The 25,367-nt window shown below is 39.2% G+C and overlaps 1 protein-coding gene across 5 annotated transcripts in view; it reads right to left on the bottom strand.

Annotated features, from left to right (window-relative positions):
* jade1 (jade family PHD finger 1) overlaps positions 1-25,367 on the bottom strand; it is a 145,126-nt gene that overhangs the window by 74,447 nt on the left and 45,312 nt on the right. For all 5 annotated transcript variants that reach the window (XM_028801666.2, XM_028801667.2, XM_028801668.2 and 2 more), the window contains exon 3: positions 16,673-16,743. In XM_028801666.2, the coding sequence (XP_028657499.1) occupies positions 16,673-16,721 (49 nt within the window). In that variant the 5' untranslated portion in view covers positions 16,722-16,743. The remainder of the gene's footprint in view (positions 1-16,672; positions 16,744-25,367) is intronic.

Below are 25,367 nucleotides of genomic sequence, written 5' to 3'. Positions count from 1 at the left end.
TACAACGATCTACCTAAATACAGAATGGCATAGGAAATGCGAAGCAAGAAATACTGAACACACAGAAAGAAAATGTATGTTATTACAATAACATGAAGAATTTTGATGTGAAGTGTAGGATGTGTGAAGACCAAAACCCAAATATCCAACAAACACTTTCACAAAAAGGTATAACAAGTGTGCTTTTATTCAAGAATAAAACTGAAGAAAAAGAAATTGCTCGATTAACATGTTGCTGAAGCCCAACTATTACTCGGCACAAAGTAAAAGATGTTTGCTTAAGTGTTTGCGCATTTTCAACTAGTTGTCAGAGTGGTAACTGCTCAGTTATGCATCTGTGTAGATGGTGCAGTGAATAAGCTACCATTTACCAAAGGCAAGGTGATGGGTCAAATCCCACACCCTCTCTGTATTTAGCACTTTAAGTAGTGAGCTGCAATTAGAATTATCATATAACAAAAACGTACGTTTGATGCAAGTCTAACATCCTATGTAAATTTATGGTACTTGTAAAATAAGTTACTTTCCCTTGCAATTAGACATTCAGACACTGCAGTGTCTGTTTACTCAGCAAGATACTAAGAAGAAATGACTAAGCCGAGTTTGTGTGTCTGCTTTAATCCCTTCAGCGCAAACTACCATAAATTTACACCGGCTATTACAGACTCATATCAAATGCGTTTTTATTATATAATAGTAACAATAATAGCAGATCACTATTCAAAACAGTAAACACAAGGAAGACCCAGGATCAAACCTGCAACCTCTCGATTATAAGGCAGCAGTTCTTACCTCGGACACAATCCAAGCAACGCGTCTACCTATATTGATTGATAGTTGGGCTTCAGTTTTTACATATTGCCAGTAACGGCCTCTCTATTATATAAAAAAATCCTGGGATGAGACTTTTTAGCCTGGGATGGGACAAGACTTTTTCAGTGAGATAATTTCATGTCGCATGAGACGAGACTTTGTGCCAAGAGATTTAACCACGCCTGGGGCCAGAAATAAAAGAGAGTAGACGACAAAGTAGAACATTGTAAAGAGGTTAAAAAACGCTGGCACGATACACATGCAGACCAGGTTACAGATAATGAAAGAACTAAAATTCGAAAGTCTCAAAAAAAATGATAGCAAAGATCGCATTTGCGCAAACAAATTATTACTCTGTGAAAAAATGGAACAGCGAAAAGAGATCAAATATATGGACATAGCTGATATGACAGATGTAGATATTATTTGGATTTAAACTTGAAGTCGGAGACTTGTAGATCGTCTAATTCATGTTGCCATCAGGGAAAAGTAGCGTTTCTTCCCAATGAAGAAGAATATCCGTGAGAATTAAAAGATTTGTTGTTTGGCAAAAGTGAAATCCACATACGCGAGCAGCAGAGACGCAAACTCGCTGGTGTGTAGTGCAGGCCGAGGGGTTGGCAAGCGAGCAGGAGGCAAAGCCCCCTAGTAAATTGAACAATTTCTTTTTCTTCTGTTACATTATTGAATAAAAGAGCACCTGTTTTGTTATACCTTTTGTGAAACTGTTTATTTGATATTTGGACTTAAGTCCTCACATGTTATACATGTCACGTTAACATTTTGTCAATTATTACTATAACATGAAAAAAGTTTGTTTTAGTTATGGGTTCATGTATACACAAGCAATGGTACCGAGAATCCAATCAGACTTCATTTTTTGGGTACATACACCGTCAGCATAGCACTGCCAGATCTAAACACTAGCATGGAGAGTTGCTCACATACAGAAGTGTCTATAGCTGTAAGTGGAAGCTACCATCACAATACATAACTGATCTTTTCCTAAATAAGGAGTGGCATTGCACATGTACTTTGCAGAGCTTCCTGTGTTTGATCGACATAGGCATGCGGACAATCTACTTGTGACTTTACGTTGTATGAAGATAAATAAATATAGATAAACAACATTTGATGTGGCGTTTATATTAGTAACTCTGCTCGCTTCGCTCGCCAACCCGTGTTTGGTTAATCCATCCATCCATCATCCAACCTGCTATATCCTAACTACAGGGTCACTGGGGTTTGCTGGAGCCAATCCCAGCCAACACAGGGCACAAGGCAGGAAACAAACCCTGGGCGGGGCACTAGCCCTTCGCAGGGCTCGCACACACACACACCAAGCACACACTAGGGACAATTTAGAATCGTCAATCCACCCAACCTGCATGTCTTTGGACTGTGGGAAGACGCACCCGGAGGAAAGCCACGCAGACACAGGGAGAACATGCACACTCCACGCAGGGAGGACCAGGGAAGCGAACCCAGGTCTCCTAACTGCGAGGCAGCAGCGCTACCCACTTCGCCACCGTGCCGCTGTTTGGTTAATCAGAGATACAATTTTAAAAGCTTTTTTTTTCTTTGGAATTGTTTCAGTTTCATTAGCTGCACTTTCTACTTTAAAGGTTTATTAAAAACAATATTTGGAATTACCTTTTCTTCAAGATCGCATTGAATTTTGAATCCATTTTTGGAGATACATTGTGACAATGCAACGTATAATCGTCCATGAGTGAATATTGTTTCTGTTTCTCTAATAAATAATCTGACGTTTTCTAATGGTTGTCCCTGTGATTTGTTAAGTGTCATAGCAACAAGCTATTCTCACGGTAAACTGTAAACATTTTAATACAAATGGCATATCACAATCTCCTTTGGTGTCTAATGTTATTCGCAGAATACATCAACTTTCTTGTCGCCTGTTAAAATTTGCATCACTTCTCCGTCATCATAAATATACACCTGACCGAATTGTGTATTCTTTGAAATTAAACTTGTCATTGCTTTAACTGTTATGGGATGACTTTACTTTGTCCTGCTATTTTTTCAATTACAACTGGCTCTGATAATTAATTACCTTTTGTTTGTGCTAATGAGATCTTTATTACATCAGTCGCTACAGTATAAAAAAAAAAAAAAAAAAAAAAAAAGATAGTAAAGTGTCACAAAAGTTTTACTTGAACAATCGCCGACTTCATAACCCCAAACACAACTGTCTAGCACCCTCTCCGACCCCTCCTCCCCCAGGTCTCACCTCCCCCTTACCGCATCAATCAGTACCCCGCTATCAGTCTTCCGTGCTATACTTCGCCCCCTTCAATCGGACCTATCAGTCACTTAAAACAAAAAAGGCTTCAACCTGCTGGCGAGCTGCCTGTTCTGCTTGTCACATGTCGTTGTTTTAAGAGCTGGGAGCAAATGATGCGTGTCTGCCAAAAGCAATCCAACAACTGCTTAGTTAGATGTCTGTGGACTTGTTTTAAACGATGGCTCACTGACTTCTCGCGTGACGTTGTAAAAACAATAATTGTCCTTTATTTCCGGCCTGGGCATGGTTAAATTTCTTTCTTGCAGGACGTATAACGCTGCTCCCGTTAATTCTGAGCCCTATTGGACGTGCTTCGTTTTCAATTCCACACGTTCCGGGCTGATTATCACTTTCCTTATTTTCTAAATTTGCACCTAGATTATGGTTTTTCTTTTTAGCATTTTTTGCTCTCCACCATTTTTGGGTCTCTTTCCTCCGCGCTTTTCTTTCTTCTTCGTTTAGTTGTCGACGTTTCATTTCTACCCTGTTCATTTCATTTCTACCGTATTGACCTTATACACTTTATATGCACTGAGAGCCATGGAGCTGTGTGTGCTGCGTGACTGCCTTTACACTACTGATTTTTTTTTTCTGCCCGTGGTCTTATCTTGTAAGTAGGGAGTGTCTTGCACCGTGGCAAGTTCTCTTTGGTTTCGTGGGTCTTTAAAATGTCTTCCAAGAGGATCACGTATCGTAGCCTTGCTGTTGCTTTGCTTTCCAGGATTTCCTTTTATAATAGACATATACATTCATGAAAAAGTTTGGGAACCCCTCTCAGCCTGCAAAATAATTTACTTTCTACAAAAAAGATAACAGTGGTATGTCTTTCATTTCCTAGGAACATCTGAGTACTGGGGTGTTTTCCGAACAAAGATTTTTTAGTGAAGCAGTATTTAGTGAAAAAATGGCCGTGCAAAAATTTGGGTCCCCTTGTAATTTTGCCGATTCGAATGCATATAACTGCTCAAAACCGATTACTTGCAACACCAAATTGGTTGGATTAGCTCGTTAAGCCTTGAACTTCATATACAGGTGTGTCCAATCATGAGAAAGGTATTTAAGGTGGTCAATTGCAAGTTGTGCTTCCCTTTGACTCTCCTCTGAAGGGTGACAGCATGGAATCCTCAAAGCAACTCTCAAAAGATCTGAAAACAAAGATTGTTCAGTATCATGGTTTAGGGGAAGGCTACAAAAAGCTCTCAGAGGTTTAAGTTGTCCGTTTCAACTGTAAGGAATGTAATCAGGAAATGGAAGGCCACAGGCACAGTTACCGTTAAACCCAGGTCTGAAAGGCCAAGAAAAATACAGGAGTGGCATACAGTGCATCCAGAAAGTATTCACTGTGCATCACTTTTTCCATATTTTGTTATGTTACAGCCTTATTCCAAAATGGATTAAATTCATTTTTTCCCCCTCAGAATTCTACACATAACACCCCATAATGACAACATGAAAAAAGTTTACTTGAGGTTTTTGCAAATTTATTAAAAATAAAAAAAAACAGAAATCACATGTACGTAAGTATTCACAACCTTTGCTCAATACTTTGTCGATGCGCCTTTGGCAGCAATTACAGCCTCAAGTCTTTTTGAATATGATGCAACAAGCTTGGCACACCTATCCTTGGCCACTTTCGCCCATTGCTCTTTGCAGCACCTCTCAAGCTCCATCAAACGAGCCTTAATGTGGCCTTTCTTGAGAAGTAGCTTTTTCCTTGCGCTTGTGAAATTGTTGTCACATGCACACTCAATGACCACTCTTTGCCATATAATCCTGTAACTCCTTCAAAGTGGCCATTTGCCTCTTGGTAGCCTCTCTTACCAGTTTCCTCCTTGCTCTTCTATCCAGTTTGGAGGGACGGCCGGATCCAGAGAGGGTCCTAGTAGTACCAAACACTTGCCACTTCTTTATTATGGACTTTACTGTGCTCCTTGGGATTGATAAAGCCTTGGAGATTTTCTTGGTATTCATCCCCTGCCTTATGTCTGTCCACAACCCTATCCCCGAGATCTTTTGAAAGTGGCTTTCCACCCATAGTCAGTTGTTTGCTGTCAGTTGCACTACCAAGCAAGGGAATGCTCCAGGAACAGCCATTTTTAATCTTCACCAATCACACCGATTACAAACCCAGCCACAGGGAATGCACAAACCAGTGTGTTTCCCAAGATCAGATAAATGGGGAGGTTTACGTCAGGAAGGGCATCCGTTGTAAAATTTTGCCAAATCAATATGTGGACAATACAAAATTTCCATACCGGATCGGTCAAGCCCCAGGTTAACAACGACCGTCACCAGTACTGTAAGCCAACAGGGTGCTGGCAGAAATTGGGCTACTGTTGGCCAAAGAAAAAGAAGGAGAAGAAGAGGGGGAGATGTGTCCAGAGGCAGGAGGAGAGGAGGAAACTAAAGAGAGAAGAACTGAGGGTAGGAACTTTGAATTTTGGCAGTATGACTGGTAAGGGGAGAGAGTTAGCAGATATGATGGAGAGAAGGAAGGTTGATATATTGTGCGTGCAAGAGACTAAATGGAAGGGGAGTAAGGCCAGGTGGATAGGAGGTGGATTCAAATTGTTCTATCATGGTGTGGATGGGAGGAGAAATAGGGTAGGAGTTATTCTGAAGGAACAGTATTTTTGGAGCGAGTTGGATGAAGTGATGAACAGTGTACCCAAGGGACAGAAAGTGGTGATTGGAGTGGATTTCAATGGGCATGTTGGTGAAGGGAACAGTGGAGATGAGGAGGTAGGTATGGTGTCAAGGAGAGGAATGAAGAAGGTCAGAGGATAGTGGATTTTGCCAAAAGGATGGAAATGGCTCTGGTGAATATGTACTTTAAGAAGGGGGAGGGACATAGGGTTACATACAAGAGTTGAGGAAGATGCACACAGGTAGGATTACATCCTATGCAGAAGAGTTCATCTGAAGGAGATTGAAGACTGCGAAGTGGTGGCAGGGGAAAGTGTAGTTAAGCAGCATAGGATGGTGGTCTGTAGAATGACGTTGGAGATCAAGAAGAGGAAGAGAGTGTGGGCGAAGCCAAGGATCAAATGGTGGAAGTTGAAAAAGTACGACTGCAAGGTTGAGTTTAGGGAACCCAGCCACAGAGGATACACAAACCAGTGTTTTTCTTCGTGCCGGTCCCAAGCCCAGATAAATGGGGAGGGTTACATCAGGAAGGGCATCCGGTGTAAAATTTTGCCAAATCAATACGCAGACAATACAAATTTCCATAATATGGAAGAAGATGATCTGCTGTGGCAACCCCAAACGGGAGCAGCCGAAAGAAGAAGAAGGTGGTTGAGTTTAGGGAGGAGGTGAGACAGGCACTGGGTGGCAGTGAAGAGTTATCAGACAGCTGGGAAACTACAGCAGATGTAGTAAGGGTGACAGCAAGAGGGGTGTTTGGCGGGACATCTGGAAAGAGAAAGGAGGAAAAGGAAACCTGGTAGAGGAATGAGGAAATACAGGACAGTACACAGAGGAAGAGGATGGCAAAGAAGACCTGGGATAGTCAGAGAGATGCAGAAAGTAGACAAGAGTACAAGGGGATAAGGCACAAGGTGAAGAAAGAGGTGGCAAAGGCTAAAGAAAAGGCGTATGCGTATGCTGAGTAGTATGAGAGGTTGGATACTAAGGAGGGAGAAAAGGACCTGCACCGATTGGCTAGACAGAGGGATCGAGCTGGGAAAGATGTGCAGCAAGTTAGGGTGATAAAGGATAAAGATGGAAACATACTCACAAGCAAGGAGTGTGTGTTGAGCAGATGGAAAGAGTACTTTGAGAGGCTGATGAATGAAGAGAACGAGAGAGAGCAGAGGTTGGATGATGTGGAGATAGTGAATCAGGAAGTGCAACGGATTAGCAAGGATGAAGGACAGCTATGAAGAGGATAAAAAATGGAAAGGCCGTTGGTCCAGATGACATACCTATGGAGGTGTTTAGGAGAGATGGCAGTGGAGAATTTAGCCGGATTGTTTAATGGAATCTTGGAAAGTGAGAGGATGCCTGAGGAGTGGAGAAGAATTGTACTGGTGCCGATATTTAAGAATAAGGGGATGTGCAGGAGTGCAGTAACTACAGGGGAATAAAATTGATGAGCCACAGCATGAAGTTAAGGGAAAGAGTAGTGGAAGCTAGGTTAAGAAGTGAGGTGATGATTAGTGAGCAACAGTATGGTTTCATGCCAAGAAAGAGCACCGCAGATGCAATGTTTGCTCTGATGATGTTGATGGAGAAGTTTAGAGAAGGCCAGAAGGAGTTGCATTGCGTCTTTGTGGACCTGGAGAAAGCATATGACAGGGTGCCTCGAGAGGAGTTGTGGTATTGTATGAGGAAGTCGGGAGTGGCAGAGAAGTATGTAAGAGTTGTACAGGATATGTACGAGGGAAGTGTGACAGTGGTGAGGTCTGCGGTAGGAGTGACGGATACATTCAAGTTGGAAGTGGGATTACATCAGTGATCGGCTCTGAGCCCTTTCTTATTTGCAATGGTGATGGACAGGTTGACAGACGAGATTAGACAGGAGTCCCCGTGGACTATGATGTTTGCGGATGATCTGTAGCAATAGTAGGGAGCAGGTTGAGGAGACCCTGGAGAGGTGGAGATATGCTCTAGAGAGGAGAGGAATGAAGGTCAGTAGGAGCAAGACAGAATACATGTGTGTAAATGAGAGGGAAGTCAGCGGAATAGTGAGGATGCAGGGAGTAGAGTTAGCGAAGGTGGATGAGTTTAAATACTTGGGATCAATAGTACAGAGTAATGGGAATTGTGGAAGAGAGGTGAAAAAGAGAGTACAGGCAGGGTGGAATGGGTGGAGAAGAGTGTCAGGAGTAATTTGTGACAGACTGGTATCAGCAAGAGTGAAAGGGACGGTAGTGAGACCAGCTGTGTTATACGGGTTGGAGACGGTGGCACTGACCAGAAAGCAGGACACAGAGCTGGAGGTATCAGAGTTAAAGATGCTAAGATTTGCACTGGGTGTAACGAGGATGGATAGGATTAGAAATGAGTACATTACAGGGTCAGCTCAAGTTGGACAGTTGGGAGACAAAGTCAGAGAGGCGAGATTGCGTTGGGTTGAACATGTGCAGAGGACAGATGCTGGGTATATTGGGAGAAGGATGCTAAGGATAGAGATGCCAGGGAAGAGGAAAAGAGGAAGGCCTAAGCGAAGGTTTATGGATGTGGTGAGAGAGGACATGCAGGTGATGGGTGTAACAGAGCAAGATGCAGAGGACAGAAAGATATGGAAGAAGATGATCCGCCGTGGCAACCACTAACAGGAGCAGCCGAAAGAAGAAGAATCACACTGATTACAGTTGATAACAGGTGGAAGCCAGTAACCATGGTCTGCAATGGAAATGGTGGTTACGTACACCTGATTTGATATTGATGGAGGGTGATTTTTGATATATATTGATATTGGGGGGGGGGGGGGGGGGGGGGGGGGTGATCCTTTATTAATCTCAGTATTTCCTGTTTTTTGTTTATTTTTTTAATTCTTTTGAACTGTAGCTGCAATAGCTTTCACTTGGATGTTACAGATTGCATTGAGTAAGTAAAGCTGGAAAAAATGTTGATTTGTGTGTGTTTATTTAAGGCTATAAAGCAAAAAAATTCGAAGGGGGTGATTCTTTTCTATACCAACTGTACGTACATACATGCATACAATTGTAATTAAAACAAAAAAAAATGGCAGAGAAGGAAATAGGATATACTGTATAATTACTGTACCAGTATCATTGAGAGCACATCAAACAGGAAGGAAGATTACAAATATTTTCATAGGATTCAGGGATTCTAGTGTTAAGGATTGTCTGCACCTGCTAGAGGACATTGTGCTGAGAAATCCAGAAGGGGTAAACCGAGGAGATGTTGGTTTTTAGACAGGAGCACCAAGGCTTGCGATTTTAAAAGAAGGACATTTCTGACCTTGATTTTAACCTCATTTTCATGAATTATTTGTTAACATTTTAATCTCCACTTTACACATAATTTTATGTATTATTTATCTTAGGATATCTGCATTGCACTGCGGACACGTTTTGTAAATAAACGCACTGTAACACTTTTTTCATCACCTCTTGTGGACTGCATGTGTCCTTTGCCCAGCTGATTACTCGTGTATGTTACCGGAAGTTCTGGGTTCAAATAGTTTGCAGAAGTTTCAAAAGGACCGTGGAACCAATTTGGACCGTTACAAATATGTTTTAGAGTTACCACACATATCGGCAAACCAATCACAAGTGTGACTAACTCTAAAGTTGTGTTTATATACACACACACACACACACACACGTGGTCTTTCAAAGACAAATAAATAACCAACATCAATGAGGAATTCTAGAGTCAATGGTAGGACAATTGAATGTAAACTGTGGGATTTCTAAAATGATAATAGACCCACCTGACAAACTCACCAGTGCCCATCCTCATCCCTTCTGTGGAGTCCCTCACCTTTTTAAAGGGACACCTCCAAAGACTCCCCTCTTCCACATACCTAAATGCTTATTAATGAAGTTTCACTTTAGGATTTTGCAATAGAATAAGATAATTCCATTAATTCTTTATTGTACTATATTTCATTTGGTTGAGGGCTTTTACTATTGTGTATAACACCATCTGAGTACTATCTTAGTTTACAAGCTCCCTCTTGCTTTTGCACAATCACATAGCTTGCCATGTGGCACTTGTAGTTCTACTCAACCTGACAGATGTTTACTCAACTATTTTTTGCCATTTGTAAGCTGATTTGGATAAAAGCCTCTGCTAAATGAATAAATGTATTACAGAATTTCCCAATTTAACTGACTGGCACATTTATATCAAAACACCAAGCATGAATTAAGGAGATAATAAAGTTGTTTTATTGTAAAGAATCAAGAAAAAAAACTGTCAAGGTGGCCTTTTTCTACAGGTGCATCTCAAATTAGAATATCATCGAAAAGTTAATTTATTGAGATGCACCTGTATGTGCTTATCATTAATATTTTTTTCTCTCTCTCTATATATAAAAGGAAATTCTGGAATGGAAAGCAAATGCAAGGCTACGATACGTGATAAGCTCGAAAGACATTTAAAAGACCACGCGAGACCAAGAAGACTTGCCACGGTGCGTCTCGCGGGGACTGTAAACATGGTGCCAAGAGATTGTCCCAGGGCCATAGCAAAAAGGACAGCGGCTGTACAGACTTTAAAAAGATCGAAGGGTAGCGCGACGGCAGCTACCCCAAACGAACGCGAGCAGCGTTATACATCCTGCAAGAAAGAATTCAAACACGCCCGGGGCCAGAAATAAAAGACAGGTATTGCTTTTACAAAGTCACGCGAGACCAGGCAGTGAGCCATCATTTAAAACAAGTCAACAGACCTCTAAGCTAGCAGTTGTTGGATTGCTTTTGGCAGGCAAGCATCATGTGCTCCGAGCTCTTAAAACGACAACATGCGACAGGCAGAAGAGGCAGCTAGCAAGCAGCAAAAAGACAGCAAATGATCCAAAGGCATATCCTTAGCGTACGTTCAGCCGCAACACCCTTCACAACACGAGCAGTATTATACGTCTGGGAAGAAAGAGATGTAAACACGCGCGGGGCAGGAAATAAAGAAACAAGTATTACTTTTACTTTAAAACCTTTTGTAAAAACGAAAATAATGCATATATAACAATTCACAAGAAAATAATCTCTTTAAAATTGTAGATTGCCTGCCTAAGGTAAAGTCATCCCTGATGAATGGGGACATGGGAATGAGGGGTTCTTTCATCGGATTAGTGCTATTTCAGATGTGGAATGGCAAAATGGGGGAGGCAGTTTGATGAATGAGGTCTCCAGGACTTAAAACAAATCCAAATCATATTATGTGATATCATCTAATGTGAAATTCTACTCCGTACTTCTAGAATTTTTGTTTTTATATTGTATTGAGGATTTATTTTGTTCTATGTATTGTACGGCTCAGAATTAAAAGACAATGAGTAAAATAACAAACTAGAACTTTATAAAGACGTTTACAAATGTTGACGCTAAACACATGCAGAGCAGGTTAGGGACTATGAAACCAGTGAAATTAGAAAGGCTCCAAAAGACGTCGCTATACACATGTGGGAAAGTTAAAGGATATGAAAGTAGGAAAATTAGAAAATATAAAAAAAGAAAGTAAAGATCGCAGTAGCGCAAACAAACTGCCTCATTTAACTATGTACCATTCTAACTTTGGTTTTGCACAATAATTACTACACTATTGCACCTTAACACTTAATTCTACTTTATTCACATAATTTTACTTATTTATTATGTTCTACTATACCATTATCTTTCAATCTATGACTTTTTGTTAATTTAACTGATATTCTTCTAACTTTGCAGTTTTTGATAAGCAGATCAGGATGCACTTCACTGCGTGTTGTCCTGTATAACTATGCATGTGACAAATAAAGAATCTTGAGAATTTCAAAAACGGAGTTTACCGCACATGCATTTATTGGTTACTTTGTTAGTGTATGTATATTTATCTGTCTGCTTATTTAAAAAAGTACATTTACCCCAGGAGTCAAAAACGTTCTGTCTAGCCCTTGTACAAAAACCTAGACAAAAGCTGGGGTATCACCTTGGTAACCCCATGTACCTTTGGAACTGAGAGGAAAATAGCACGACTTTACAGACAGGAGTCCAAGGCAGAACTCTACTTACTTTTTTACTTTGTAAAAAAAAAAAAAAAAAAAAAAAATTATTAACTGCTGATGATATAGATTGTTTTGTCTGTGCTGAAATTCCAAACAGAGAAACCTGTCCTGACCTCATTAAAAAGATTCAGCATACTGGGACTCGCAAGATTACAAATATTGTTTTTACAGAAGTTCTGAAATAAAAAAGTGAAACTAATGAAATAGCAACAATTCAAAGAAAAAAAAAAATCTTAAAAGTGTGTATCCGGAAAACCAAACACGGGGGTTGGCGAGCGAAGCGAGCAGGGGGCAAAGCCCCCTAGTTTTATTAAAAAAAGCAAAGTACAATTCTTACTACAGGGCATAGGTTTCAAGTAAGATAATATTTTTCAGGGTAAATTTTGCACAATGAAATACTTCAATAGATAAAATTTTCATGGATTTTACTGATCAACAGTTTCATGGATTCCTTCTATCAGTGATATTTCTCCATGCCATTTTCCTTTCCTTGGTAGCAGCTGCTTCATCTGTATTGATCCTTTTTGAGGCCATGCAGATAATCCGAGTACACTATCACCAGCACCTCTTGCTTTGCAGGCATGAAGAAAAATATGAGGTCTTCATTCCTACATACTTGCAGATCGCGGTTGATCGGCTACTCAGTACTCGAATCATAAGGTCATGTAAATATAGCCATGAACATACGTAGTTGCGTATCAACCTATCCGATTGTGTGAGCCTGTTACAATGCAGTGTTTTGGCACTAGATAATCCGATGGTGCAAAAAAAATCACACTATCAGGCTGGAATGCATTTTGAAATATAGGATTACCTCCTCTCTCTACCAGAAACGCATCTGCTATTCATGGTAATGCATGGTTCCTTCTAAACAAAAATGGTGTTGCAGATTTTCCATAGAAGTAATATTTGGGTGCTACTATCCCAACTGTATATATCTCCTTGATTTATCTTTACATATTTCACACACAATTTGGACCTAGGAGAACAATGCGAGTATGTTGCAAGATTTCAACCAAGGGACAAAAATATATTAAACAAAAAAGCTACAAAACTTGGCACTTCTCAAGAGCTTGACCTAAACAATATACACTGTATGTAAGATACCCCATAGACTGTGGTATGCCTTTTATACATGAAAGCAGAACTAACACTGACCAAACTCTTACAGGCATATTTAGGTTGTAGTTAGTTATCAGTGTTTGACAAGACTAACAGGTTTTTTTTAAATGCATGTATCTTACTAATAACGGAACTGAATATCCTTCAAGTGTTTAGCATAGTTAAATGCAACCCGAGATGCATTTAGTGATTTCATCACACTTCTGAATACCCAAAACCACTAGAACTTTTCCTGATAATAACAGTGTAAAACATCCAGTTTTAATAGTTTATGATCATTTATTTGCATCTGAAACAGATGCAGCATGGAATAATGGAAAACCTCAGTTTGCCTATAAAACAGCCTACTATATAAAACAAACACTGAAGGATGCAATTATCTGATTCACAAGGCTTTTGCCCACCTGGACAAAGCTGGCAGCATTATGAGGTTTATGTTTTTTGATTATTTCAGTGCTTCTAATACCATCCAGCCAACCCTGTTACAAGGTAAGCTCACAAATATGCAGGTGAATGAACCTATGGCACCCTGGATAATGCACTGTCTGTCAGGCAGACCGCAGTTTAAGTCCCAAAATGCCAACAACAACAATACTGGACTGGGGCGGGTGGGGGTGTTGTGCTGGACCAGAGACTAACAAACAGTAGGCTAGCTCAAGCAACAGTTCCATTTCCTTTTTTCTTCACCTCAGACAAACACCAGGTCATGTAACATGCAGAATTTATCAGATGATTCCACTTATTGGATGTATTGATCAGCAGGATGAGAGAGTATAGGAGTCAGGTGGAGAACTTTGCTTTCTTGGAGCAAAGAGTATTGTCTGCATCTAATCACCAAAACCAAAGAACTTGTTAGTGACCAGTGGCGGGTGGAGGGGTTTCTTCTTTTGTTATTTGTATCCGATTGTTCATTTTATACATGTTTCATAGATATTTTTTTCTCTGGATTTTTTGTTTCTGGTTTTTTGGCACTTGTTAAACTTTATTGTTTCTTTGTTGGGTTTGTAACATTTTGTTCTAAGACATGTGAGATAATTAAATGATGGTACCAAATTAGTTCATGAGAACATTCTACATTTACATATACAGATTGTGAAATTTTTACATCATTTTGTTCATTTTAACTATTTGAGTTGTCAATTTGGGTTTAAGATGTTTTTGCCTTATGTACAGTGGGTATCGAAAAGAATCACCCCCTTCGAAATATTTCCATTTGTTTTGCTTTACAGCCTTAAATGAAAACACACAAACCAATATTTTTTCCAGCTTTACTTACTCAACGCAATCTATAACATCCAAGTGAAAGATATCCCAGCTACAGTTCAGAAGAATTTTAAAAAATAAAAAACAAATACTGAGATTAATAAAGGATCACCCCCCTCCTAAGCAATATTTGTAAACTCAATCAGGTATAAGTAACCACCATTTCCAATGTAGACCATGGTTACTGGCTTCCACCTGTGATCAACTGTAATCAGTGTGATTAGTGAAGCATAAAAACAGCTGTTCCTGGAGCATTCCCTTGCTTGGTAGTGCAACTGACAGCAAACAATGGACTATGGGTGGAAAGCCACTTTCAAAAGATCTCAGGGATAGAGTTGTGGACAGACATAAGCCAGGAGATGGATACAAAAATCTCTCAAAGGCTTTATCAATCCCAAGGAGCACAGTAAAGTCCATAATAAAGAAGTGGCAAGAGTTTGGCACTACTAGGTCCCTCCCTGGATCCGGCGTCCCTCCAAACTAGATGGAAGAGCAAGGAGGAAACTGGTAAGAGAGGCTACCAAGAGGCCAATTGCCACTTTGAAGGAGTTGCAGGATTTTATGGCAAAGAGTGGTCATTGTGTACATGTGACAACAATTTCACAAGCGCTCCACAATTGTTACTTGTACAGGAGGGTCGCAAGGAAAAAGCCACTTCTCAAGTAAGGCCATATTAAGGCTCGTTTAAGCTTTGCCAGAATGTACCTTGAAGATTCTAATGCCAAGTGGAAAAAGGTCTTATGGTCAGATGAGACCAAAATCATACGGTACACCTGGCGGAAATCCAATGCATCTCACCATCCACAACACACCATACCTACAGTAACGCATGGAGGTGGCAGCATCCTGTTGTGGGGGCGTTTCTCTGCCACAGGACCTGGGGCTCTTGTTAGGGTAGAAGGAAAAATGGATTGGGCAAAATACCGTCAAATTCTTGAGGAAAACTGCTACCCTCTGCATGAAAGTTGAAGATGGGCAGAGTGTTCACCTTTCAACACAACGACGACCTGAAGCACACAGCAAAATTGACCACACAGTGGCTGAAGGAGAAAAAAGTGAATGGGCCACATGAGGACAGTCAGAGCCCAGACCTAAATCCCACTGAAAATCTGTGGAAAGATTTGAAGATAGCAGTCCACCAACGCTCACCATCCAATTTGACTAAACTTGAACAGTTCTGTAAAGAAGAGTGGGCAAATATGGCTCAAGCTAGATGTGCAAAGCTGGTAGAGAAGTATCCCAACAGACTCAAAGCTGTCATTAAAGCAAAAAAAGATTGTTCAACAAATTATTGGAATTGGGGAGTGATCCTTTATTAATCTCAGTATGTCTTATTTTTGATTTTTTTTTTTTTTATAATTTTTCTGAATTGTAGCTGTGATATCTTTCACTTGGATGTTAGGTTGGATTGAATACGTAAAGCTGGGAAGAAATATTTTTTGTGTGTGTTTTCATTTAAGGCTGTAAAGCAAAAAAAAATGGGAATATTTCAAAGGGGGTGATTCTTTTTTTTATACCCACTATATAATTATATGCAAATGTTTCTTCTTCGTTAATTAAAAATTTATACAGAGTTAAATGATATATTTTGCTTGATATATCAATCAACTATTTTTCAGTACATAATATTGCTTAGGTTTACTGCTTACTCTCTTTGTGGTGTGTTAATTCTTTGCTTTTGACAAGCTGTAAGAATTAAATACTTGTGTATTTCAATCCAAAGTTGTGTTGGGTCATCTGTGCCTGGGGCTCACTATATATTATATATACAGTATATATTTTTTTTCGTTGGAAACGGTGAAGGCAATAGTAGTAAATGGACATTAAAAAGTTGGTATGACAATGGAAAAATTGCATTGCAAATTAAGGTGACTATGTAGAAAGTGATGTAATTTGTTTTTGAAATTCTTAATAAACGGAGTTTAAAAAAAAAAAAGCAGAAACTTCCCTTGTGCGTGTGCATATTTTTTTTTTTTTTATATATATATATATATATATATATATACTGGAGCGAGAGAGGTGACTACCCACATCCCGTTACTTAATACCAGGGCAAAACTGACATTATCTAGCACTTAAATGCATCTCTCTGTACTTTACAGCTCTTGGTATACCTTAAAGGGGAAGGTTTCCAAAGTTGCCTAAAGAATACCTGTTCTATCCTGGGTAGCTAGCATTGCACCAGCAAGCCATCTCTTGGCACACCGATCTTCTGGCCTCTTTCCAACCATTCATGGCCTCACTCTCTAACTCTCACTCTAATTTAATAGTCATCTGTCCTGCGAGATCCTTCAGACTTCTTCCCAGCTGCCTCTTTCAAGCTCTTTTTTTGCCAATAGCTCTTATGGGACACCTTTTGACATGTACTGCCAACCTACAGAGGAGGTTCCTCCACACTGGCAAAACAAAGATCCTCAATTGTCCATTTTATGTAGGTGGATCATCTGCTACTGGCAACCCATCGCAACATATAAAAAGATACTTACTGCCATTGTCAGAGTCATCACTACTGCTTGGAAGTCGAGTGCGCTTCATTGTTTATGAAGTGCAAGGTTACCTGTAGGGATGAGGAGAGGGTGGAAAAAATTAATACAAACTATGAACATTAATTTGAAAATACATAAAATTTTTAGTTAACCAGACATGTAAATACATTTACAAATAAATGAATAAGCCACTGTGAAACATGTAAAGCTTGCCATTTTAATAATCTCCTGTTTATATTTTGGACTACAATTAGATTTAAGCTATAGTGGTTTTGATTCAAACAATGGACAGCACCTTATAAATTTTTTCAGACACTTCAGAGTTTTCAAATATAGCTGAAATACTAATGATGTTTCATTTTTAAATAATCTGCAATGTTAATCAAAGCCTGCATGCTCAATAGGACTATCAGATTGAAAGTCACTATTCACATATATTATCAAAAAGTCTTATTCAAAGTAAAAAAAACTGTCATTCAAATTTAAAAGAATAGTTGTTTTACTCCAAACAGTCCTCAGTGAAATGGACATCCTCTCATTTCTTAAAACACACCCTTGCACAGTGCATCAAATTGATTTCTCCCATTCCTTCCCTCACCTCTCGCACGCCCATCCCACATCCGTTTTAGGTAACTGTACTATGAAAAAGGTTTTTTTTAAAATACTTCTAGCATTCTACAAGTATTGCTTTCCTGATGATCCTGTTCTTGTTCACTCTTAAACCGGAGATCCTTGACTGACTGCTATCTTATGGTGTAACTGTTAAAACCTCTTAAATTTTAAACCACGTGTAAATCTCTTCCTTGCTGAACAATTGACAGAAGTCTCATGTCTTTTAAAAGTATGCTGAAAACATTGTCAAAACTCTCCCATCTGAGGGGTGCATTCTTTTTTTAGGATACATGCATCTACACACTTCTGCTGATCACTACAAACACACACAAACAGGAAAAAAAAATGACAAGCTCTACTTTAGTATAATATTAGCTTCCACTAATGATTATTTTGTTAACAATTAACCAATATAGTCTATAAAATAACAGCTAATTTTATCTAAATAATTCAAGAACGAACATGAATGTTTGCTATATTTGAATTTTTATTAAATAGATTAATATATGGAATCTGCATGCTAAAAAGACATTAAGTCATTGAAATTATGTTTTGTTGGAAGCAACTAGGGCAGGGCGGTATGACCAAATTTCTATATCACGGTATTTTTCAAAATTATACCAGTTTCACGGTATTCAACGTTATTTTTTTCCCCATGCATGAGTGGATGTTAACCACATTTTCCACTGCAATTACTGCAGTAGACTGGCTAAGAATAACCTATTCCACTGTCATGAGAATTGTACAACAAAACATTTTAATGTGTACACAAGTATTAATACAGGTTTGCATGGCCCCATAAAGTGATAGTTTTCAAGGGGGTGGCACTAATGAAGAGAAGGAATCACATTGCATGACAGATGCAGTCAAAATATTGAACAATTTTCTTGAACAAATTTTGCAAACAACCTAAACTATACATTTTCAACCATCCAAAGAGGCATTTAGACTTAGTAAAATATCCAGAGGTGCTTGTTAAAAGTTGTATTGCACTGAACATGTCTTAGAAAAGGAATAAAATAGTAAATATTTTTGTAAACCAACTACACTTTCTGTTAATGTCAACAATTTCTGTCCACGGACACGTTAGCTATATGGATTGTAATGGAGTTGGTTATCTCAATCCACCGCTTGCTTTTTTTGTTGTAGGCAGTCCTCTAGCAAATGCGTCTACAAGTAACATCTGACTTGAGTGTCCTCTAGCTTTTTCAGTTTTACTGGAGGACGTGGAGGGTGCCAATCTTAGTTCCATTCATTCATGGTACTCCAAAGCATATTTGCAGCTAAGGTGGTGCAGCAAATTGCTCGTGTTACCGCCTCCGGCAACAACTTTAGCTCAACAGCATTTGCAGTAAATAGTTGTTTGGTCCACATTTGGCCTTTTAAAACCAAAATCTCCAGACAACAGATGCTGCTCCTTTTTTCGCCAAAAGTTCTTCTGTGTCATCATGTTCAACTTTATCGTCTGCTACAGCTTTAGCTTTGGAATGTTCTTTGTCAATTTTCACCACTCAATACCTCCAGTAACACATGTACTCCGTTGCATGCATGTTTAGCGGTGTGGCAGTGAAAAAAGTCCCCCCCTTAAACAGTTTCCTGCTGCATCACGTTCCAAACGTTGTTTAGGCTATTTAAACCGATATTGCGGTATAAGAAAAATCCACATCATAACAAAAATAAACCGTTTTTGGTATGAACTGGCATACCTTCCAGTACTAGAAGCAACACTGCCTTGCAACAACATGAGCAGGGCTCAAGGCCAGGGTGCTCCATACATTGCGTTTGCATGATTTTCACACATCTACGTGGGTGTCCTCTGGGTGCTCTGGTTTACTGTCACAGTCAAAGGTCATGCAGGTTAGCTGGATTGCACTGTTAAAACGAGCTCTAGTGTGTAGGAGTGAGTGTTTATACTGCAATGGACTGGCACCCTTATTCAGGTGTTGTTCCTGCCTTGCGCCCAATGATTGTTGGAATAGGCTCCAGCTAACTTATGACCCTACTCTGTATAACCGGGTTCAGAAAACAGATGGAAGGAAGAGAGGGGATATACTTTGTGAGAAAGGTGCATTTAGAATTTTTCCTGATGTCTCGCAAAAAAAGTATTTTCCGTATTTGCTGGAATAACAAATTTATAAAATATAATTATGTATATACCCTCGAAGACTATGTATTCTTTAAAATTTAAGCTTGATGTGTACATAGATGCTTATTTATAGGCATCATTAATACAGCTGCAATGGTATTTTTTCAGATTACTGAGGCAAAGGAACCACTGGGGTGTATAGCGGTTTTACAGTAACATGTACAGTGGGGCAAAAAAGTATTTAGTCAGCCACCAATTGTGCAAGTTCTCCCACTTAAAAAGATGAGAGAGGCCTGTAATTTTCATCATTAAGTATACCTCGACTATGAGAGACAAAATGAGAAAAAAAAATCCAGAAAATCACATTGTCTGATTTTTAAAGAATTTATTTGCAAATTATGGTGGAAAATAAGTATTGGGTCACCTACAAACAAGCAAGATTTCTGGCTCTCACAGACCTGTAACTTCTTCTGTAAGAGGCTCCTCTGTCCTCCACTCGTTACCTGTATTAATGGCACCTGTTTGAACTCGTTATCAATATAAAAGACACCTGTCCACAACCTCAAACAGTCACACTCCAAACTCCACTATGGCCAAGACCAAAGAGTTGTCAAAGGACACCAGAAACAAAATTGTAGACCTGCACCAGGCTGGGAAGACTGAATCTGCAATAGGTAAGCAGCTTGGTGTGAAGAAATCAACTGTGGGAGCAATTATTAGAAAATGGAAGACATACAAGACCACTGATATTCTCCCTCGATCTGGGGCTCCACGCAAGATCTCACCCCGTGGGGTCAAAATGATCACAAGAACGGTGAGCAGAAATCCCAGAACCACACGGGGGGACCTAGTGAATGACCTGCAGAGAGCTGGGACCAAAGTAACAAAGGCTACCATCAGTAACACACTACACCGCCAGGGACTCAAATCCTGCAGTGCCAGACATGTCCCCCTGCTTAAGCCAGTACATGTGCAGGCCCGTCTGAAGTTTGCTAGACAGCATTTGGATGATCCAGAAGAGGATTGGGAGAATGTCATATGGTCAGATGAAAAAACTCTACTCGTCGTGTTTGGAAGAGAAAGAATGCTGAGTTGCATCCAAAGAACACCATACCAACTGTAAAGCATGGGGGTGGAAACATCATGCTTTGGGGCCGTTTTTCTGCAAAGGGACCAGGATGAATGATCTGTGTAAAGGAAAGAATGAATGGGGCCATGTATCGTCAGATTTTGAGTGAAAACCTCCTTCCATCAGCAAGGGCATTGAAGATGAAACGTGGTTGGGTCTTTCAGCCTGACAATGATCCCAAACACACTGCCCGGGTAATGGAGTGGCTTCGTAAGAAGCATTTCAAGGTCCTGGAGTGGCCTAGCCAGTCTCCAGATCTCAACCCCAGAGAAAATCTTTGTAGGGAGTTGAAAGTCCATGTTGCCCAGCGACAGCCCAAAAACATCACTGCTCTAGAGGAGGAATGGGCCAAAATACCAGCAACAGTGTGTGAAAACCTTGTGAAGACTTACAGAAAACGTTTGACCTCTGTCATTGCCAACAAAGGGTATATAACAAAGTATTGAGATGAACTTTTGTTATTGACCAAATACTTTTTTTCCACCATAATTTGCAAATAAATTCTTCAAAAATCAGACAATTTGATTTTCTGGATTTTTTTTTTCTCATTTTGTCTCTCATAGTTGAGGTATACCTATGATGAAAATTACAGGCCTCTCTCATCTTTTTAAGTGGGAGAACTTGCACAATTGGTGGCTGACTAAATACTTTTTTGCCCCACTGTACAAACATTTACACTGCTCATGCACACAACAACTTTGAAGGGTGTACTGATTTGATGTTATTCTTTAAAACCACTAGATCAAGAACATGCCAGGTATCCAAGTGTGGCTCTTCATAGGAAAAGACAGGCTCTGCATTCATTCAGAGCTCAACCTCTTAACCAAAGAAACTGAACAACTCATTTTTAAATCAAGACATCATTACTATGAACACGGAGAGAAAGCTAATAAGCACTTGGTTCAACAAATCCACAAGCAAGAAGTTTGCAATACAATCCCAGCAATCACCAACATGAACGGAGATAAAATCATTGACCATAAAAATATAATGTAATGCACACATTTAGAGACTACTATACATCCTTATATTCTACTGAGTTCAAAGAAGACAACACACAATCTAATGCATTTCTGGATACATTACAGATATCACAAATAGATACTTTTATTGCAGAGGAATTGGATACATCTCTGGCGTTATCAGAATTACTAGATGCTATAAAGTCACTTCTGAGCGGGAAAGCAGCAGGCCCTGATGGCTACCCTGTCGAATTTTATAAGAAATTCTCCACTCAGCTAGCTCCCCTCTTATTAGCAGCATTTACAGAAGCTAGAGAATGAAATTCTACCTCAAACTTTTCGCCAAGCATTAATCACCATCTTTCCAAAACAAAACAAGGACTTATCTCCGATGTCTGTTCAATGTAATATATTCACCTGTAAAGACAAACATCCCGGAAATATCGTTGGATGCAGAAAAAGCATTGGATATGATTAATGTAGTGAAAAGGTAGTTCCATTCAGAGAAATTTGGGTGTGGCCCAAATATTTGTGCATGGATCAAACTACTGTATACCAATCCAGAAGCTTCAGTTTGTATTAACAACATTTGCTCAGACTACTTTAAACTAGAACGTGGTACCAGACAAGGATGCCCCTTGTCACCACTGTTATTTGCAATCGCCATTGAACCATTGGCAAATCACTGTCGAAATGCTTATCAGATAAAGGGGATTATCAGAGAAGGACTGGAACAGAAAATTTCTCTATATGCAGATGATATGGTTTTGTATATATCAGACACACAAAATACTGTGCCTGCAGTCTTAACAGCACTTACAGAATTTCAAAAGATCTCTGGTCTCAGAATTAATTTGAATAAAAGTGTGCTCTTTCCAGTGAATTATCAACCACACAATATTAGACTGGTCACTTTGCCTTCTATTATTGCAGATCAGTTCAAATACCTAGAGGTAAACATCACAAGTAAACAAAGCTCTTCAACAAAATTTCGCCATCTGCATGAAAAAAATGAAGCAAGACTTGCATAGATGGTCAACCCTGCACCTCACTTTACCTGGAAGAATTAATGTTGTTAAGATGACTATCCTTCCTAAGCTTCTCTTTTTATTTCAAAACATTCCAATATACATCAATAAATCATTCTTTAAGCAAATAGATTCAACCATAATATCATTTATTTGGAACCTAAAACATCCACGTATCCAAAGTGCGACCCTACAAAGACCTAAGACAGAGGGTGGCATGGCTCTGCCTAACTTTCAGTTTTACTACTAGGCAGCAAACATACAAGCTATAAAAACCTGGACACAAATAGGTGAACATACACAGGCTTGGTCAGCTATAGAAATAAAATTCTGCTGTACTTCTCTATATTCCCTGCTTTGTGCCCCAATAAATGCAAGTTATTGCCAATATACAAATAACCCAATTGTGCTTCACTCACTCAGAATATGGAACCAATGTAGAAAGCATTTTAAGATGGAGAATCTTTTATCTGTAGCACCTCTGCATGAGAACCACCTTTTTCAAGGCTAGCAAACATACCGTATTTACTCATGTACCACGCGCCCTCGTGTAAGACGCACACCCTAATTTTTACAAAGAAAATCACAAAAAAAAAATTTTCCCCATGTACGACGCGCGTTGTGATTGTATAGGAAGAGTTTGGGGCATGTTTTCCGCGAAATGCACTTCTGTTTTTGTTGCATGACGAAAGAGTGAGTGAGAGCGCACACAAATGTGAGAGAGAGAGAGAGAGCCCAAGCAGAAGAAGTAAACATTACAGAAAAAAAATTTCCTAGTGTATGATGCGCACCTGATTTTCTAATGCTAATTTTCGGGGAAAAATGTGCACGTGGTAAACGGGTAAATACAGTATGCAGTTTTTAATATCTGGAAAACATCTGGGATTAAATTTCTTAGAGATCTAATTATAGACAACATCTTTGCATCCTATGAACAATTACATTCCAAATTTAAATTTTCCAGCAACACATTTCTTTCACTATCTTCAAATTAGAAACTTTGTCAAACAGAACTTGCCCGATTTTCCCCATCTCCCACCTTCCTCTATGCCGGAAAAAATATTGCTCAGTCTCAAGGTCTCTGCCAGCATTTCTGCAATATATAAAAATATTTTATAGTCCCTCCCTTTCAACGATCCAAGAGGACAATGGGAAAAGGATTTCTCACTCAACATATCAGAAAAGGAGTGGAAGGTAGCAATGCAGAGAATTCATTCGAGCTCCATATGCGCAAAGCATACAATTATTCAGCTCAAAATTATATATCGAGCACATCTGTCTCACTTGAAATTGTCCAAAATGTTTCCAGGGCAAGATCCAACCTGTGAACGCTGCAATCAAGTTCCAGCCTCACTGGGTCACATGTTCTGGGCCTGCACCAAATTAACATCATTCTGGACCAAAATCTTTAAATGCCTTTCAGACAGCCTTGGTGTCCCAATCCCTCCTAATCCACTAACAGCTGTGTTTGGTGTCCTTCCAGATGGGCTTAAAGTGGAGAAGGACAAACAAACTGTGATTGCCTTTACTACACTATTGGCACGCAGACTTATTTTGTTGAACTGGAAGAATCCTAACTCTCCTCTTTTAAGTCAGTGGGTAACTAATGTTTTACATTATTTGAAATTGGAAAAAATCAAATTCTCACTAAGAGGATCTGTGCAGAACTTCTTCAAAACCTGGCAGGATCTAATTAATAATATTTTAGAATAAGCTCTTAAAGCACTGAGGAAGTATATTCTCTAATTCTATTAGTTTTAGACTAGTTTTAATTTATTAGAATTCTATTAATTCTTTTTCTTCTCCATTTATCTGTATCCGCCTATTAAAAATAGTAAAAATAAATAAATTGAGTTTAAGTTTTAGTCCGTTGGCCATGCTCTCTTTCTCAGGGGTGGGGGTGGATTTGTTTTCAATCCTTTTTTTTTGTGTAAAAATTTATCTATTTGTATGGAAGGATTACAATAAACAAAAAAAAAAAAAAAAAACTCGTGGAAAATTAGGTACTTTAATTTTTTTGTACTTTATATAACACGTATTGCTCTGGGGGCATGTTACAATGCTATATACAGCCAATTTGACACTGCTTGAACATAAAAATAACTTTATAGAATCAGAAACCTCTACACAGTTACTTCAATCTTGTAAAGCATTTTTATGCTGCTGAATGACATGCAATTAGAGAACTGTTTACACAAAAATTTTGTCTGTGTCAAGATTTTGACCACAGACAAAATAAAACCAGGTCAAGTCCTAGCATGGCACACTTAATTCTTTTCAGCATCCACTTTTTTGGTACCGACTAGTAGTATCTCTGCGTTCTATATGGTAAACAGAAATATCTGCAAAGACTGGCATAAAAATTTGTTGTTCTCTGAATCACATACAGATCTTTGTCCAGAAATTAAAATTATCTCGAAAGTTCTTTATTAAATGAACCCAAGCGCTTAGCAAAATTGACAAAATAAGCACTGGGCTAAAAAAAGGCATCTCAGAAGTTAAGCATTTTGTTACTGCACTTAAGCATCTCTCTAAGCTTTACTTCACAAATACAGAACACTATTTGATTGTTATGATAATCGCCAATTTAAATACTGAAATGTCTTGCATTAGTGCTGGGCGGTATACCGGTTCATACCGAAAACCTTTTTTTTATTTTTTTTATGATATGGATTTTTCTTATACCGCAACACCGGTTTAAATTGCCTAAACGACGTTCGGAACGTGGCGCAGCAGGAAACTGTTCAAGTGGGGACCTTTTTCACTGCTACACCGCTAAACACAGATTTGTTGCACTAGGGCTCTTTTTCACTGCTACACCACCAAATAGGTAGCGGTAGCATAGGTATTGCGCGGTGAAAATGGACAGAGAACATTC

Source organism: Erpetoichthys calabaricus, chromosome 5, assembly GCF_900747795.2.
Source record: "Erpetoichthys calabaricus chromosome 5, fErpCal1.3, whole genome shotgun sequence".
NCBI classification, from domain to species: Eukaryota; Metazoa; Chordata; class Cladistia; order Polypteriformes; family Polypteridae; genus Erpetoichthys; species Erpetoichthys calabaricus.
This window is presented reverse-complemented; position numbering and strand designations above follow the sequence as displayed.